Source organism: Heliangelus exortis, chromosome Z (assembly GCF_036169615.1).
Source record: "Heliangelus exortis chromosome Z, bHelExo1.hap1, whole genome shotgun sequence".
In the NCBI taxonomy this organism is placed as follows: Eukaryota; Metazoa; Chordata; class Aves; order Apodiformes; family Trochilidae; genus Heliangelus; species Heliangelus exortis.
Window position 1 is genome coordinate 49,719,628 of NC_092454.1, and position 18,188 is coordinate 49,737,815.

Here is an 18,188-nt window from a genome sequence, read left to right on the forward strand (position 1 = left end):
TACTCAGGTGTACACGCAGATCCTTTCCAAATAAGGGATTTTGAAAGAAAGCCAACTTCCTGCAGTCTTCTGCTTTGTGCTAGCTGTGCTACTACCACAAGTGCTGCCTGACATGTGGTTTTATTTCACTCTCAGATTACTTTCCCTAGGTATCATTGAAATGAAAATGTTTCTGGCTTTGTTGAAAGTTTTTACTGATCTTCAGCAGGGTTGTGTCTTCCATACATGAAAAGTATCAGAGCTTTGTATTTGAACAGGATTTTATTCAAGTCAGTAAATACAATATGAATGGTTTTTATTGTGGATTTTAAGCTGCCGAATTCTTTTTTGTGTCCAAGGACTTTGCAAGAGGAGAGTTAACATATTAATAGATCTCTGATAAACAGACAATTTTTGCTATAATTCAGTTTTTCAAGGCTTTTATTCACCCCTTTTTTCCAGGAAACTCAAGATGAATCAGCGCTTCTGTGGCTGGATGAAATACAAAAAGGAATCAACGATGCCAATAACAATATAAATGAAGCTGCAATCTGTAAGCATTAATCTGCATCTGCATTGATCTTGGGTTTTTTAATCTTGAAAAACTAAAATTGATAAATAATTTTTCCACTTCAGGACTATGGTGGCAGGCCTTCACATACATCAGAAGAAATAAATGCATGGTCTTTGTTAAAGAGAAATTAGGGTTACTTAGATTTCAAGGAGTGAAGTTGGTTTTATCTGAAGTGGCAATCCTTAAGGTTTGAGTAGGACTTTCGTGGATTTGTTTATATAGATTAACATTGTGACCAAGATTTCTAGTGTCAGTGTATCTTTAAGTAGCTGCTGAAAGAGAAGGATGTGTGAGTGATAAGGAGTATGTTATTTGGGAGCTTATTTTGCTTATATAAAACTGAATTCTTCATGCATGCTGTTAAGAGAAAATTCTTTTATGTTTACAACTTTGCTTATTCCTATTTCATCATAATGCCTTTTATTAAGTGCTAACAAAGAAAAATTAGGAACACAGTGACATTAAAAGCAGTATAAAAAGAGCAATCAGTCTTTTTGGAGAAACACATGCTCTTCCAGTCTGTGAAGAGGAGGAAATCTGCAGGAAAAGTCCTGAGGCTTATCCTGTCAGAGCATTTTTGTACTGGATGCACTCAACTTCTCTAAATGTTGCGATTGAATATAATAATCATAGAAAAATATTCATAATACGTAATATGCTTTGGCAAGTAATGCAGAAGGAAGTGTAAATGGTGTATGGGTCATATTGGAGAAGATGTTGGCATCCCTACCTGTACCTGCCTGTGGCCAGCACGGACCAGCTAAACCTCTTAGCTTGGCATTGGGTATTGGTTGACCTTCTGCTTGATCTTTGGGTGAGTCAAGTGTTGCCTTCTTTTGCACTCTGAAGAGCTTGTGAATACAACTGCTGAAGTCAGTGCATTCCTGCACTGTGTTTAGCCTTTGTTAGTGCACTGCAGCCCAGCAGCCTGTTTACTTAGGGGCAGGCAATGTCCATATTAGCACAGGGAAAGAAAAGAAAAACAGCTACCTACTGCAAAATCTTCTATCACTTTTACATAAATGTTGCATTTACCATTCCTGCAACTTTGAAATTGATTTAATCAACAAATACAGCCTTACTGTATCCAGTCAGATACACTGAAGTGTTTTTGTAGGTCATGCATCTATAAGGAAAAGCAGCTGGCTTGCATATTCTGATATGGGATCAGATACACACACGTTGTCCCAACAGAGCTCTTGTAGTCAGGAGTGCTGATACCTTTTGTGAACAAAAACAGCTTTGTATCAATGCCACCCAGAGGCATGAGGAAACATGTGAGTATGCAGAAGGGAAGGAAGTGCATAGCTTATAAACAGATGTAAGTTAAAGCTAAAGTGTGACTTAAATACACCATTGTTTTTGTCTGCTTGTGTAAAAGCAATAAGAATATATCTCATAACTGCCCTGCAGAAATTAGCATAGCAGTACCCATATACCAATGCCATATAGTATTGCTAATGATAAGCCACTGCTCCGTCTACTACCTATTTGCAGTAAAATATTTTCATTAAAAAATAAAATTTTTCTTTGTAGTGAAGGCACAACTCTTCACAACCAAGTATGATAAATAGAACTGTTTTAACACAAGTTCACTTATGGAAAAAGCTACTAATTTCCTGCACTCAACTCCTCTGGGTTGAAAGGAAGCAGAGTCAGCACAGCACATTCTTAGGAAGAGCTGTAAAGTTTTGCAGCTCAAAACTGAGATTTAAAATTTCCCCACAGCACAGAACCTGATACTTCCTATAGCAAACACATCCTGTCTTGGGAAGTTAGCATGTTGTGTTCATGTAGGCTAAACTTAAAAGTTCAACTCGATCACACCTTGGAAATGAACTTTTATTTTTATCTATCTCAGAGATGCTATTTTTGAAAGGGAAACAATAGGCCACATTCCAATCTAATACCTTTGCAAGGCAGTTAAAATTGGTTTTTTTGCATTCAGCTTTGACATTGCTGCAGGAATGACAATAGAATAAACAGTAAAGCAAGAGAATATGCTGGCTGCTGTGCTGAAACAGTCTTGTAACAGTGAAGGACTGTATCTTGTATCTTCATTTAGGAAGACATCTTCAGCAAACGGTAGTGTGCTTCCTAATTCCTTGTGGTGTTTGTTGTGCAGTTTGTATTGACTTGCTTCACTTCTTGAGTCAATTTAACCATTGCACCCTGCATCTAAGTGGAAGACAAAACAATATTGGCCAAATTTCAGCTGCATAACCTTCAGGAATAGATACTAATACCAACCTTAGTCCTGCACAGGAAAAGTCTGTCAGAGTAGGATCTGTGATGACAGAGGCCGTGTTATTGGAAAAAGCTGATCTTTGGCCCTGTTGAGAGTTCAGGCTTATCACACCAGGCAGCTGCATCTTTGAATATTGTGGCTGTGTGAAGGGAGGATGGGTGCAGAAAACAGCCCTTTGCCTTGCTGATCTGGTGCTGTCATTCCAGCTGTTGCAGGAGCACTCTCAAGCCCACAGTTCTCCCATAGCTGGGCTGGCTGAGCTCCAGCTGATAGCACTGGAATAGAAACGAGTCATTTGTCTTAAATTGCTTTTTTGTCCCCTACTAAGCACTTTTCTTACATTTTCCTTCAAACATGCAGGCTTAATTAATTAATAAAATGTGAAAAAGGTAGGCAGCAGAGGACCTGCCAAAACAACTCTTAAAGATTTTGTGCTCTTCAGTCTTAATAACAATAGCTTCTGACACCACATAACTGCAGGATGAGGAAGAAAAGGTAAGAAGAAAATAATTCAAATACTGGTGACCACAGTCAGTTTGGTACCTGGCACTGTGTAGAAGTAGGCCTGAGCCCTCAGAGCCCTGTGGGCCATCAGCAGCAAGCTGGTGGAAGTGTAGCTTTCCAGTTTTTCTTGCTTCCACACTGCTGAAGCTGGATGCTTGGGCATCCCGATACCACTGCTGTGATACAAAGTCACTTCCAGTCTCTTGGTGTACACGTGTGTTTGCAAGGGATCTATTTCAAAGCACAAAAAAGCAGCAGGATGTTAATCTGATGGAAATCCAGATGGTGGTGGTGTGGCATTGTGAGATCACTTTGTTTCTCAGCTGGCTGCCAATATATTTGGAGACTGATCTGTTGCTGTCTAGCCAAAGCTACCCATATTGTCTTAGTTTTTTCTCTGTTGTTAGTTTGACTTTCTCCTGCTGAAATGCTCTCCTGCTAGCTCAGTCTCATGTGGTGCCTCCTGTATGTAGGCTTCTGATGCTGAGCATGTTTTCAGTCAGCTCTTTGTAGGCAGAACACTGAGTGTGGGAAGGGACCTTTTTTGTATTGACAAAGATACACAAGATAATGCAAAGTGTTTGGTGTTGCAGCTGTGAGATATAAAGGTAACCAGGTTCACTTGAGCCAGTGTTTAATGTATATATTCCAGCTGTATCTCAGTTCACTTATTTCTGTGTGCATGTGTTGTGAACTTAGATGTAAAGGGAACACCATAAAGATGAGAGCATCCGTTTCTAAAGCAACATATAGGTCTAGTGTGTAGGACATTTTGAAGTGGCATTTGCTGTTACATCCTGTCAGGTATCGTGATATCAGCTCTTTTGGTCATGGTGGGACTTGGATAAAACAAAGGATACTTGGAAAGGCCTGATTTAGGCCTGATTGTAAGGGTGATGTTGGATAACCTCAAGAGCTTGAGCATGCTTCACAGCATCACCTCTCAGGTGACTTCTATGTGTCCTGGAAGCAAAAGCTGCATCTCTGGCAAACTCAAGGGAATGAATTAGCTGCAACTGCTTTAAACAAGCTCTCAGAGGATAAGAACAAGAAAGGATCACTTGAGGTGTCCAACTTTATCCCAGCACTGACTAGGATCCTCTCAGTGTTCCATGACTTTGCTCAAGACAATTGGATTTCATTCCCATTTTGTACAGTAAAAGTGAATATTAAGCTTTACAGCTTGTAACCTAAGGACTTCGTGCATGTGTAGAAGGCTCCTAAGTGATCAGTAGATGATTGCCTGCCTGTTTGAAAAAACTGAGTTGGAGGGGTGTCTGCCATACTCAACCCCTGCCCTGGTGTCATCTGATTTGTGACTTGATGTGGAAGCAGCTGTCCAGTGGCTGTACCCCAGCCTGGTCAGAGCACACTCTTTCCAGCTAACAGGCTTCCTATTCTCTGAAATACTTGTCCTTACATGCATGAAGGAGGCTTCGGATGGCCAAAGCACTTAATTGATGTGTATGTCATGATGTCTGTGTGCCAGCCTTAGAAGTCCATTATGAAAGTTGATGGAGGCTAGAAGTGTGGGTACATAGTGTACAAACCTCTTGATCTTCTGTGCCATTACTTTACTTTAGTGGCTGCTGGAACATCAATGATTAACAAGAGCCTGGAGAAAGGCGAATCACAGCCAATCCTCATGATACTGCAGTCCAAGTTTGGGTTACGAGTCGTTCCTGAGTGTGCTGAAACCTACTTCAGACACCTATCTGAGGCCAAGAACCTGAAAACTAGAGAAGGTAAAAAACTTCCTGAATAAGATAGTTCCAAATTTCCACATCACTGATGCAACTGGAACACTAGCACAGGGGGCATGTGTAAAATCACTGTAAATTGCAGAAGGCAGTGGCTGATTTTAAATCTTTTGAGACAAACTTTACTTACCCAAGTGCTTCTTTTGTGAAACTGAACTGTTGTGCACATCATCTAGACCACACAGTACATGAGGAGAAACAAGTCTATCTGTTTCTAGAGCCTAACTAAAACTTTCCAAAATCTCAAACTAGCCTCTGAGTGAATTTAAGGCAGCTTCTCTAGGACTGTCAACAAACTAATCCATGTTTTCAGAGAACCATATTACTCTGATTATTTTTTTTAGTATTTTTTCCTATTAGCAGCTGTTGAAGGCTTAGGTTGCACAATTCAGCCTTACATGTTACTGTCAAAGATTAAGCCAGGTTTTGCCAGAGTGTCCATGGCCCATATGTGTTCCATGTGCATTGTCAGAGCAGCAGGTATCACAACAGCTGGGGCTACAATCTGCTAGGATTAAGACAGTGGATGTTTAGTCATATTAGAGCTGCAAGTTCATCATAGCTACTGCAGCCAGGATTAGCTAACTTTTTTTTTTTTTTTTTTTTTTAAAGAGGGTACTGTAGCAGACTTCCTTATAACAGATGGACATGTTTTATCCTGCAAAATGAGTTTTGAGGCCCATTTGCGTAACTGACCTTATCAAGTTTACCTTGGGGCCTTTTGTCCTTGAGGAAATGAGGTTTTTCCTGTCTACCCTGGTACAGGCTTGTTTACCACAGCACCAAACAAGACAATGATGTGGACATAGGAAATGTCCTGTGTGAGCTAAGTGTCAGTAAGGCCAACATTTTTCCAGAAGACAACATTTTTTTTATAAACACAGTCTCAGATCCACTTAGATGAGTGGTGATAGAAGATAAAGCACACACTGTTTACAGGAGCAAGCACTAACTTGGCATATTGGGGCTGGGTGAAGCTGGCAGTGGATCTGAACAAACCTCATAGCTGTTTTGTTCTGGAAGAATGATCCTATTCCACTTAGTGAGATATTTTGTAAGCATCCTTAGGACAAACTGGCACAAGATACATAGTGACTTTGCAATGGTTTTGTAGCAAATGTAGAGATGGGAAATAAGCAAGCAGAGTTGTAATTTATCAATATAACAGGCACAAATGTGTACTAATGGTGTTTTTCTTCTAGACTCTAATGAAAGTCCATGGATTGAACTTGTAATGAAAAACATGTATTATTACTATTACAATGTGGAAACTGAGGAAGGCACCTGTGCTGTGCCTGAAGGAATTGTACCAAAAACTTCATGGTTATCTGGTGTAGAAATCCAGGTAGGTGGCTGAAAATTTGCTTTTAATGCAAAAGTAGCATAAACATTTGAAAGAGAGAGAGGATAACAAGACAGGGCAATACCAATGGAAGAAGGTGTGCTGGGTGAGTCTGGAGATGACTTCAGTTCAGAATCTGCTTCAGGCAATAGCAACAACGTAAGTCTAAGCAGAAGGTGATAGCTTGGCCTCCTAACTAATGTCTGACAACGATTCAGAGACTTCCTAGCTGGAAATTACAGCATTTCTTTTAATGGCCACTAGCAGACAGTGATGGAGGAAAATCTGATTGCTTTCCTATACTCTTACATTTTTTGAACTTCATACTGGACTATGAAAATGAATTTGACTATGTGTTTGGAGAAAGTTTAATCATTTCACAACATTCTTGTGTCTCCAAGTTCAGTAGAATCATATCATAGAATCATAGAATTGGCTGGGTTGGAAGGGACCTCAGAGATCATCAAGTCCAACCCTTGATCCACTACTGCTGCAGTTACCAGACCATGGCACTGAGTGCCACATCCAGTCTCTTTTTAAATATCTCCAGGGATGGAGAATCCACCACTTCCCTGGGCAGCCCATTCCAATGCTTGGTCACCCTCTCGGTAAAGAAATTCTTTCTAATGTCCAACCTATTAGGATGAGTGCAATACTTTAACTCATTTACTGTAGGGATTTTACACTAGAATCAGTTGTAACTTAGAACAAAGTACATTACACAAACTTCTGCACTTTTTTTTTTTTTTTTTTTTTTTTGGTTCAGCACATCTAGGTTACAGGTTTACTCTGCTGCACAAAGCCAGTGTAGGTCCTTCTGAAATTCTGATTGTAGTATTACTTGTGTGTGCTTCTCTATAGAGGGTTCCGTGATCCAGTTAGTATTTCCAGATGTCTAACTTCTATAAAAACCTTGTAAATATTAAGAAAACAAAACTCACCCAAGCATAACAAACCTTCTCTCAACATATTCTATCCACCTGAATAACTGAGGCTTGAAAGGAGTTCAGTTACCCTTCCCGTAAAATTCAGTAGTAGCTCTTCCACTATACTGATTACAACGTGGGGGTAAATCAGGATGATCTGTATGGATGATGAAGAAAATACAGTCAAAATTCCAGGATGGCTTTGGCTTGAGGTTTTTTTGATTTTAAATTACTTTTTTCCATTATCTCTTAACAGAACATTGTTGGGCAAGTTACAGCAGATTACAATCGAGAGCAGCTGTGGCTTGCCAATGAAAATCTGATTGTTCAGCTGCAAGCTCGAGCAAGGGGATTTTTAGTCAGAAAAAATTATCAGGAGAGGAAAGCATACCTTCAAAACCAGGAGCCATCTGCCATCAAAATACAGGTATTGTTCCAGAACATGAAGGTAACATGGCTTGGGCAACTTTCTGCATGTGACAGATCATGTCATTGATAATAAAATTCTCAAATAGGTCTGTTTCCCTGTTTTCACAAGTTCAGACTTCTACATCTGCAAATATGTTCTTGTCCTCATGGGAATAATTGTGCTTTTAAATAGCAAATATGCAGTTTTATCAGAATGGATCCTACCTACCTGCTGTCCAAGTTATTACAGTGGGAGAAGCTCAGAACTACATATACCTGGCATTATTCTAAAGTGGTCAGTTTTTGGGTGATACACCTAACTATGCACAGTACAAGATCAGAAGGCATTTGTTGAGTATCAGAGCAAAAAACTCCTTGGCAAACATGACTTAAGTACATTCCTTTCTAGACTATCCCCACTTGGAAGTGGTTTTCCTCTGCTCCATGAAGTCATAGATGGGTGGGGAGTGGCAGCTTCCATCGTGTTCTCAGGCCTTGGCAGTATTTCTTGGATGTCTTCAGTTTGAACTCCAAAAGGAGTATAAAAGTAACTTTCTCCTCAGCATGTGAACACTAGCAAATGTATGTGCATTGGTTTTACATGGTAAAATAGCCACTTCCTGTTAGAAGCTTTTATTCCAGTCCTGAAAACGATCAACCAATACACCACATTCCCACACCCCAAAAATTAAAGAAAAATGTATTGCTTTTTTCTGATCTATAGTAACCTAATTTAAGAATTCATTGTGAGAAATACTTTTACTACTACCAGCTGTCATTTGAACTGGGTTTTCATTTTCTGACATGGAGTCTGAACCCAGTAAAGGTCTGTAGTCTTCTTTTTGTGGAATTCAGTGTCTGTGAACAGGTTCAAAAATATGAAGAAATGTAGATAAATAGTTATTCTTTGTTTTCTATGGCCATTAAAATATAAATTATTTGTGAAAAGGCAACAATGAGAAGACACGGCTAGTGTAACTGGTTGAGAAGAAAGGCAAAACTGTGAGTTAACTGTGTTATATCTGTTATTGGGTTCCTCACCAAGAGTTTGGTTCTGAGCTAGCAAAGGCGGAGTCAAGTGAGGGAATTGGGAGGTTATCTGTGGTACAAGATGATCTTGAGTAACTCTGGAAGAGCAGAACACTGGGAAAGAGGCCAGGCAAAGACCACTGGGAGTAAGTAGTGGACAAATTTTGGATGTAATGCACAAGAGCTGGCAGAGTCTTCCGTGTAAGGGACGAAGCCCATGACTACAATGCTAAAGGAGATGGGTGTACTTGTGGTAAGGATTGCTGCAAGAAAAGAAGGAAAATATATTGGACAACAAAGTGTGTGCTGAGATTGGCTAAAATTAACATGAAATGTATTTGGAAACCTTAAAAATATAAAGGCAAACTTATTTATATCTCATTTTCCTTTTTTTTTCTCTACAAGATACACTGAAATCATTAACAACATTTAAAAATGTAGACTTCAATAAATAGAAGTTTCTTAATAATGGTCTTCTACCTTTTTTAAAATAGGCTTTCTGGAAAGGATTCAAACAAAGGAAAAGCTATGTTGAGAGATTGAAGGTGCTTCAAGGCAATGTTGCTGCTATTGTTAAGGTAAGATCCTACTGTGTTTTGTGTCCTGAATATGCTCTTTGCCTTGGCCTTGTCCTCTGCCACTAAACTGAAGGGACTTTTGTGGCAGAAATTTGCATGGTATTGGAAGTTGTTTAATTGACAGTTAAGTAAATTGTTTTTTGAGATCTCTGTGTTTGACTTTGTTGAACTTAAGTGTCTCATGTTAAAGATTTCCTTAAACTTCCCTTTCCATAATACAAAATGTAAAAATATTTGAGCTGACAGTGTGCTATCATTTCCTTAAAATCTGTCAAATCTCTATGTCTGAAATTTGTTCACTTTCTTGGAATGCTAGTGAGACACTGTGTTGTGGGAAGAATGTAGATCACATATGGGTTGTTGATCTCCTGTCTATGAAGGAGAGTGGTTCACACTTGAGAGATGAGACCTGAAGGTAGGAAATTACTTCCAAAGATAATTCTACACACAGGTGGTAGAGCCTTGAACTCAACTTGCTGTTTCTGTGGAAGCCCTTGAATCTGGTCATGGGACTGTAGGAGCCCATCTGGTAACAGCATGCCTGCAGAAGAGGACTGCCAGAAGCAAATTTAAAACACACAAAAACCAGTTTGTGCACTACATTTCAGGTTATTACTTAATTTTATTTAATTTTCAGATTCAGTCATGGGTCAAAATGTGGCTAGCAAAGAAGGCTTACAGAAAACGGCTACAGTACTTCAAGGACCATGTAAGTCCTTTTTTTGTGTTTCAAATGTGAAGCATTAGAATAGGGCAATATAACTGTACTTTCAGTTTTGGGAATCTCAAGAAATAGGGTGCAGGTTCTTCAGTGTGTTCCTGGCAGAAATGTGTCATAACTGGATTCTTTTGCCTGATCTTGGTCCCTTCCAGAATGATGAAATTGTGAAGATACAAGCATTTCTCAGAGCAAACAAAGCCAGGGAGGACTACAGAACACTAAGTAAGTGGAAACAGTTGAATGTTGTTTATTTGTGGAGATGTATGTTACTGTGTTCAGTAATTTAAAAAAAAAAACAACTTTGACCACGGATTTCTCAGTCTCGTATTCCCCTTCAAAAGAAGGTGCAAGTCTTTGTAGACTAATTGTTTTACCCCTGAACCTATTGTGGTAAGCTGTACTTACCCAGTATGACAAAAATATTGCTCTAACTGGTATAAACTTTTATCTACAGTTCCAGAACTTTCTGCACAGTGATCAGTTTCCTAAGGGTTTAAAAGGTGTTCAGGATTATGTCAATTAACAAACCTATTTACCTCAACTATAGTTGGTGCTGAAAATCCACCCCTGACTGTCCTGCGCAAATTTGCCTACCTCTTGGACCAAAGTGACTTAGACTTTCAAGAAGAGCTGGAAGTAACAAGGTTAAGGGAAGAAGTGGTTACAAAAATTCGATCCAATCAACAGCTGGAGAAGGACTTGAATGTAATGGACATAAAGATTGGACTTCTGGTGAAAAACAGAATCACTCTTCAGGTCAGCAGGCTTTACTCAAACTCCCTTGGTAGCATGCACTGAGCACTTGTGTGGTGAAGAGCTCAGAATTAAACAGTCACAGCATGGTTGAGGCCAGAAGAGACCTCTGGAGGTCATCTGGTCCAACCCCCCTTGATCAAGCAGGGCCATCCAGAGAAGATTGTCCAGCACCATGTCCAGAAAGTTTTTTAATATCTCCAATGATCAAAACTCCACAATGTCCCTGAGCAACCTGTGACAGCACTTGGTCATCCTCAATTAGTTAAAATACTCCTAGTATATTAAGCAGTTTCTTTGCACGTCTTAACTAATCTTGGCAAAATACCTTTTGGTAGAGGTTGCTCTCTTGTCCTGAGTGGTACGTCTGTTTGCTACCAAAATGTCACACTTCATTTTGCTGCTTGTGGACAATAATAATTGCTTGACAAATTTTAAGCATGTTTTCTGTGGCAGAATGGACTAGAACTCTGGTCACACTTGTGAGCCTGTTCATCATCAAATGGTGAATGAGTCTCTACATGAAATCAGGTTTCCCAGTCATTATTGGCAAGATAGAGCAGCAAAATATACAAAGTTGCTAGTAAGGGCCCTTGGTGGAATATCACATTTAACATGGTTTGAAAATGTTAATTTTGCTATTTACCTTTTTTATTGATATATAATCCAGACTTTTGATGATCTGCCTGCAGGATGTGGTACTGCACAGTAAGAAACTTAACAAAAAGAGCAAAAGTCAGCTGGAAGAGATGGTTATGGTTGACAGACAGGGTATCAAAAGTTTGAGTAAAGAGAGAAGAAAGAAACTGGAGGCTTACCAACATTTATTCTACCTTTTACAGGTAAATTTTAATGTCAGCAATTATTTGCTGACAAAAAGCTAGAAGTATATTGCTTGCTTGTTTTAGTGATTGTAGTAGTGATAATGAGAGGATTTCCTGAAGTAGAATGTAGGCTGCAGCAAACACTACCATAAACTGGTGTTTCCTGTAGTTGAGAAAATCCTTGCTATCTTTAAACTGTGCAGGATACATAGGTGCCTTTTTCTTGAGAATAACTTTAGTCTATACTGAAGCCAAAGAAAAATATTTTCCTCCATCTATGTTTTAGTCCATGCAAGGCATTGTCACTATTAATTGTGCCTGATATGTGTTGGCAAGGAAGTTCTGCTATGCAGGTGATTGCATGTAATGCATTGTTTCTTGTGCTCTTTTTATCTCATCTCATGGAAGTTTTTCTAGAAGAATTTTAGATCTTCCTAGGACGGATGCTTGCTAATACAGAAGCTGACAGGTAGTATTCAACATCCTCTTGTTAGATAGTCATCGTAATTTGGTACATTGTCATTTAATACTTGGACCTGATGCACAGAGATCCTGTTGGGAGGCTAAAAATAAAATCCATACTGGTGTTGCTCACAGATACCTAATTGTGCAGTATTCAGTACTGCTTATGCATTAAAATTTGGAAAAAAATTGAGCCTGTGTAGAAAACTAACATACACACAATACTTTCTGTGCTAACAGAAATGTAGAGAGCTGCCCCAGTTGGGGTTAGTTTAAGTCTGAACTATAGTGTTTAAGTCTTTCTTTTTTCTTTTTTCTTTTTTTTTTTTTAATTTGTTGTAGACTAATCCCACATATCTGGCGAAGCTGATTTTCCAGATGCCGCAAAACAAATCAACCAAATTTATGGATACGGTCATCTTCACTCTCTATAATTATGCTTCAAACCAACGAGAAGAGTATCTGCTTCTCAAACTCTTCAAAACTGCTCTAGAAGAGGAGATAAAGTATGTAAACTCATAAGACAACGGTTCATACCTAAAATAGTTCGATAGTTAATCTTTAAACTGCTGTAGAACTGTATAAATATATTTGTTACTTATTCACTAACTCAAGCAAACACTAATTCAGAAAAAAACCCAAACCTTCTATAATGGACAATATTTTTGCATTAAAAAGTTGTAGGGGAAAAAAATACACATTAGGGTTTCTTGCTTTTGTGTTTGTCTATTTAAAGGAAGAAGTCATGTAAATGTATGTAAGTGTAAATACATGTAAATGTATCTTCTAGATAGAGGGTGGTGGCTTACCCTGAAACAATAAAATCATGGTTTATGGCCTCAATAGGTATTTGCTGAACAGATATTTAGGCCTGAATCAGGTATATATTAGGTGCCACTAACTATGTGATGTTCTAGGGACATTATTGTAACACCTATATAATCAAGGTAGTTATTTCTATAATCTTGTTTTGAAAGTCTAAGAAATAGACTGTATGACTGTTTCAACATAGAAACATGATGCTTTGAAAGGTATGGGGTTTGACAACGTTGATAACTGCATACAAAAGTCAGATCTAAGAACTCTTCTGTTCTTGACACAGCTCTAAGGTAGACCAGATACAGGATATTGTTACTGGAAACCCCACTGTCATTAAGATGGTCGTCAGCTTTAATCGGGGTGCTCGTGGACAGAACACTCTACGGCAGCTCCTGGCCCCAGTGGTGAAGGAGATCATGGAGGACAAGTCCCTCATAATCAACACTAGTCCTGTGGATGTGTACAAGTCGTGGGTAAACCAGCTAGAAATGCAGACTGGTGAGGCCAGGTGAGTAAGGAAGTTGGATATATTGTACCATTTAAATACTTGGGGGATCCTTCAGTTCTGCTCTTCCTTTCCTTCTCTCACAAATTGCACTTGTGTCCCTACATCCTTTCCCCATCTTTCTGCAGCATAATGAGATTTTGGGGGGAGAGGAGCTCCCTTTGCTGACCATGAGTTTCAGAAGTCAATTACTTAATCTCTACAGGTTGTCGTAGACTCTCCTGTAGAAGAATTGGTAACATTTTTTCCCAGGTTTTATAATATCATGTTAGTAGTGCCCCAGGCTTTTGTAGAGCTATGACTGAGCTGGGATGTGGATATGCATGTCTTAAAGTAAGATTTCCCTTTTATAATTAAGGGAAGGTATATGATAATATGTGCATCACCACCTAAATTTATTGCCCCCCTTGAAAAACAAACACACACACACACACAAACAAAGAAAAACCCCAACCAAAACCCCAAACAAATAAAAAAACCCCTAAGAAGCTAATGCACCTGAGGATTTTTTTATTTTGTCAACATCAGCTGTATTTATCTGACTTTTTTTGTTCACTGACTACCACTACAAAGGAAAAACCCAAGATTTTATTCTCAAATACATTTTGACTGTCTTAATATCTGCTTCCTTTGCAGCAAATTGCCATACGATGTAACCACAGAACAAGCATTAACACACACAGAGGTGGTCAGTAAACTGGAAGCATCAATTCAGAGTCTGCGAGCAGTCACTGACAAAGTCCTTGCATCCATATTCTCTTCTCTCAATATGATGCCGTAAGTGCCGAGTTAGGACTCTCCAAGCTGTAGTTCAATTGAACTGTGGAGCTTCACTTGAAATTCAGGAATGGACATCATTTCAAATTACCTGGCTTGCAGTATGTGCCTCTGGAATGACTTGCCCAGCAGAGGGAGAGGTTTCCCCACGCCTGCTCTGCTTCTTCTTAAGCTGCTCTGCAGCTTCTTAAAGGCCTCCCTGTACTTGAAACTTAGTGTTTTGTCCTTATCATTTTTGTATTGTGTGAAGTGAGTAGGCAAAGGCAATAACTTGGCTTACTAGAATGGTTGTTTTGTGTTTTATCTAATTTTTTTCAATATTTTGTCTCTTCACCTGTTCTATTTGTAGTTATGGAATGAAATACATAGCCAAAGTTTTGAAGAGCTCACTCCATGAGAAATTCCCAGAAGCAACAGAAGATGAACTGTTAAAGGTATACATACCAGCAGCAAGTTCTTCTATTGTCAAAGAGGATTTTTACTGACACTAAGCTTTCTAAGGAACTGAGAACACCAGCATCTACTGAAGGAGCCTAGCACTTACTGGGTTGTAAAGGGGTAGCAGGTCTTCACCTGGGTGCTCAGTAGCTCTTACAGAAGACTGTGCTCAGCCTGTTTTGGATAGTGACTGTTCTTAGAAGGCTGGAGTTTATATGAATCATCTTGTGCTTTGGTTTTGTAGTCTAGTTCTTAGCACCAGAAATCCTTTCATGGAGAACACTGGTCTTAATTTTCTTTCCCTTCCCCTTCCCTGAAGCTGTTAACTTATTAAAATAAAAAACAATCCAAACAAAACAAAACAAGACATTAATATTGGATTTAAATACAGTGAGGAAGGGCTTTAAAACCAAAATAGAAGCAGACCATTACGTTACATTTAAGGTGCTTGTAAAAGTTGGAGCAATGACATTTGTACACATTGAAAAGTAAAGTGAAAGTATGAGCATGGTAATGGCACATTGGTCACTGCTTACCTTCCACAGCCCTGGTGCCTCTTCAGAAGGCTTAGGGGAATTTCTCCACATGCCTTCCAGCCAGCTGAGAGACTGACAGGTCTCTCAAATTAGAATATAAAGATGTTTTCTTTAGTGTTTAATGAAACAGTTCTAAAATTACAAGGTATTCATTTCAGTAGAACTTCCCTATTATGCTTCAAAAATATATACTGTTCAAGGGATTTTTGTTGTTGATTTTTTTTTTTAATTATTATATGTATATACATTCTGGTGTGTAAAGGCCTTCAGACTCCTCAGCTGAAAAATTCACTCTGCTTTGGTGTGTTTTAACAATGCTTTGGAAATCCTTCCAAGCAGCACTTATGGGACACTTCTGTCCATCACTCCAGCAATGCATATCTAAGGAATTGCTCAACTTATGGGGGAAAAAAGGTAGCAAATGTAACATAGGACACTCTACCTGAAAGCCTTTGAAAGCCTTTAAATCATAATTGGCTTCACATAAGCTGAGAGAAATTGCAAAAAGAAAAGTCCTACCAGCTTCTGAGATCAGGAATGATATGAAGCTACCATGTGCACAATACAATACTGTAACATCATTACAGACGTTGCAGTTTGGAAAGTCTGTTCTCTGGTCTTTTAGGGCTGCATGCAGTCCTTGTGAGAAATGATGGATCCCTTGTCAATGGATACATTAAACACTGGCAGGTATCTATAGCACTTCAGTGAATGAGCCTCTGGAGCTGAACTTTGCAAAATCCAGAAGAAACAAGTTGTATTTGTGTTTACTTAATGCCTCATGTTAGCTGTACTAAAACCAGCACCAATCTGCAAAGTGGTTCTAAAAGTCCACAGATATTATAGAGGTGTTGTTAAGAAGCACACGTGATAAAGGACCACAGGATGTTTCAGTTAGCCACATATGTAACATATAAGTCTTAGGTGTTCATCTAGCACCGTTTCCCATGGTTCAATTCAGTAGAAATAACTGATCATATTTTGTAAGATATATTTACCTTATGCAAAGGGGAGATCTCTTAATTTTTTTTTTATAGATTGTTGGCAACCTCCTGTACTATCGCTACATGAACCCTGCCATCGTTGCTCCTGATGGTTTTGATATAATTGATATAACAGCTGGGGGCCAGATACATCCTGACCAGAGGAGGAACCTAGGTTGTGTGGCAAAAGTCCTTCAGCATGCTGCTTCTAACAAACTCTTTGAAGGAGAGAGTGAACATCTATCATCTATGAATACTTACCTCTCACAGACATACCAGAAATTCAGGTATGCAAAGCCCTCTCAAATACCTATGCAGTATAAGCATAAGGATGAGTAAGGCATGAGTATGATTCATAAGAATTCCCTACTCAGAGTTAAAACTATTCAGTGATCTGCCATAGAGAAATTGTCACTTGAGCAGGGGGAAGTTGAAGCAAGAGTAACAGGTGGTATTTCTGCCTGGGCACTATTTTGAGAACTGATCCTCTCTGCTGGCTTGGTTGCAGTAAGGGTTCCTTATTGCAGACACAGATTGTGAGAACAGTGTGAGGTGATTGATTATCCAGAAGAAATAATGTCTTCTTTGGTTCAGAAGGACAGCTGAATGTTTTGTCTGGGAAAAATACTGGTCAGGGAAAAGTTGTGGGTTTTGTTCCTATCCTTTCATCTTTGCCAAGAGACTCCATGCAGATTTTACTCTTTCATCCTGTACAGTCATAGGAATTTGCATGTTTTTCTGCACTAGGGCACAGGTTCTTTGGGGTTATTGCCCATCTTTTTGGGTGATGGCTATTATTAGCTTAAAGTGCCCTCAGGTCTTGTGACACACACAGAACCTTCAGCTTTAGTGTCTGCTCCTCATGAAAGCAACTGCACTGTTCATACAATGGGTTTCTTTGAGAGACCATGAACACAAAGATACTTAAACTTAGTCATTCTGCTATTGAACTATTTAAGGGTATGACATAAACCGGAAGAAACAATAGGGTAGAAAGTGTTTTAGCAAGAATAACAAATGCTAATGAAAGAGCCTTACTCTACTTGGCCCTTTGATCACTACAAAAGGAAGAATCCCTCTCCTAATTAAGCTAACTTTATACAAGACTGAGTTTCTGGGTGACTGCACTGTGTGCTTTAACCAAACCCTCCTTAGACATAAATGATGGCTTTTCTCAGCGACATATTCTGCTTGTATTCACTCTGCAACTGCAGTATCAGCTATGTTAAAAGCTACCAGCCCTACCTAGACCCTGAGTGTTTATGAACTTGTGCAGGAATTTGTCTAAACTCTTCCTCCACCACTGAGTTCATCTGCCTCCATGATCTCGTCCTGTAGCAATATTCATACATTTGCTACCTTTTGGCTAAACAGTGCTTCCTGTCATTTATTTGACATTAACATTTATCTGCTAGTTTTGTTGCATATTCTTGTCCCACTATTGTGGGATTTGATGAATGAATTCACCCATCTCATGCAGTACCACAGTGATTTTCTAAAACTTGATCATATCCCTCAGTTTTTCTTCTCTAAACTGAGGAACTCTTCTTTTTTTCTTTTTTTTTTTTTTTTTTTTTTTTTTTTTTTTTATAATAATAACTTTAAAGGTTCTCTAAGCCTGAAATATTCATCCTCCTCAGCATTGCAGGGCTGGACACAGAACTGCTTTTGTGGCATCCTTATAGGTCTCCTCTTAAAACCCTGTTTTCCTCAGCTGCTCCAATTCAGGTCCTTTCATTTTGGAAGACAAAGTAGTCCTCTGAAAGGAGTACCTTGCTGGCTTCTGGTTGTCTATGCACATCCCTGAACCTGTCAGTAGCTTGGAGTGTCACCTGCTTGAGGCAGGTCTCACTTCTCCAGTTACATGCTGGGCATGTCAAAATAACACTTCAACCATACTTCACATTTTTTCTTCTCAAGGTTCTTGCATCTATAAACAAGATCCCATTTTCTGTCGCTTCTATCAGTCCAGTTCCTGAGTAACTGTGATTTAAACAGTTGTGGTCAAAGTGGTAATTTTGT

General features: G+C 39.0%; 1 protein-coding gene across 8 annotated transcripts in view; it reads left to right on the top strand.

Annotated features, from left to right (window-relative positions):
- Positions 1 to 18,188, top strand: part of IQGAP2 (IQ motif containing GTPase activating protein 2) — a 123,885-nt gene that overhangs the window by 93,110 nt on the left and 12,587 nt on the right. For all 8 annotated transcript variants that reach the window (XM_071731496.1, XM_071731497.1, XM_071731494.1 and 5 more), the window contains 14 exons: positions 442 to 532; positions 4,889 to 5,050; positions 6,268 to 6,410; positions 7,590 to 7,760; positions 9,265 to 9,348; positions 9,986 to 10,057; positions 10,222 to 10,291; positions 10,617 to 10,825; positions 11,515 to 11,664; positions 12,451 to 12,614; positions 13,211 to 13,435; positions 14,069 to 14,209; positions 14,559 to 14,643; positions 16,221 to 16,453. In XM_071731496.1, the coding sequence (XP_071587597.1) occupies positions 442 to 532; positions 4,889 to 5,050; positions 6,268 to 6,410; positions 7,590 to 7,760; positions 9,265 to 9,348; positions 9,986 to 10,057; positions 10,222 to 10,291; positions 10,617 to 10,825; positions 11,515 to 11,664; positions 12,451 to 12,614; positions 13,211 to 13,435; positions 14,069 to 14,209; positions 14,559 to 14,643; positions 16,221 to 16,453 (2,000 nt within the window). The remainder of the gene's footprint in view (positions 1 to 441; positions 533 to 4,888; positions 5,051 to 6,267; positions 6,411 to 7,589; positions 7,761 to 9,264; positions 9,349 to 9,985; positions 10,058 to 10,221; positions 10,292 to 10,616; positions 10,826 to 11,514; positions 11,665 to 12,450; positions 12,615 to 13,210; positions 13,436 to 14,068; positions 14,210 to 14,558; positions 14,644 to 16,220; positions 16,454 to 18,188) is intronic.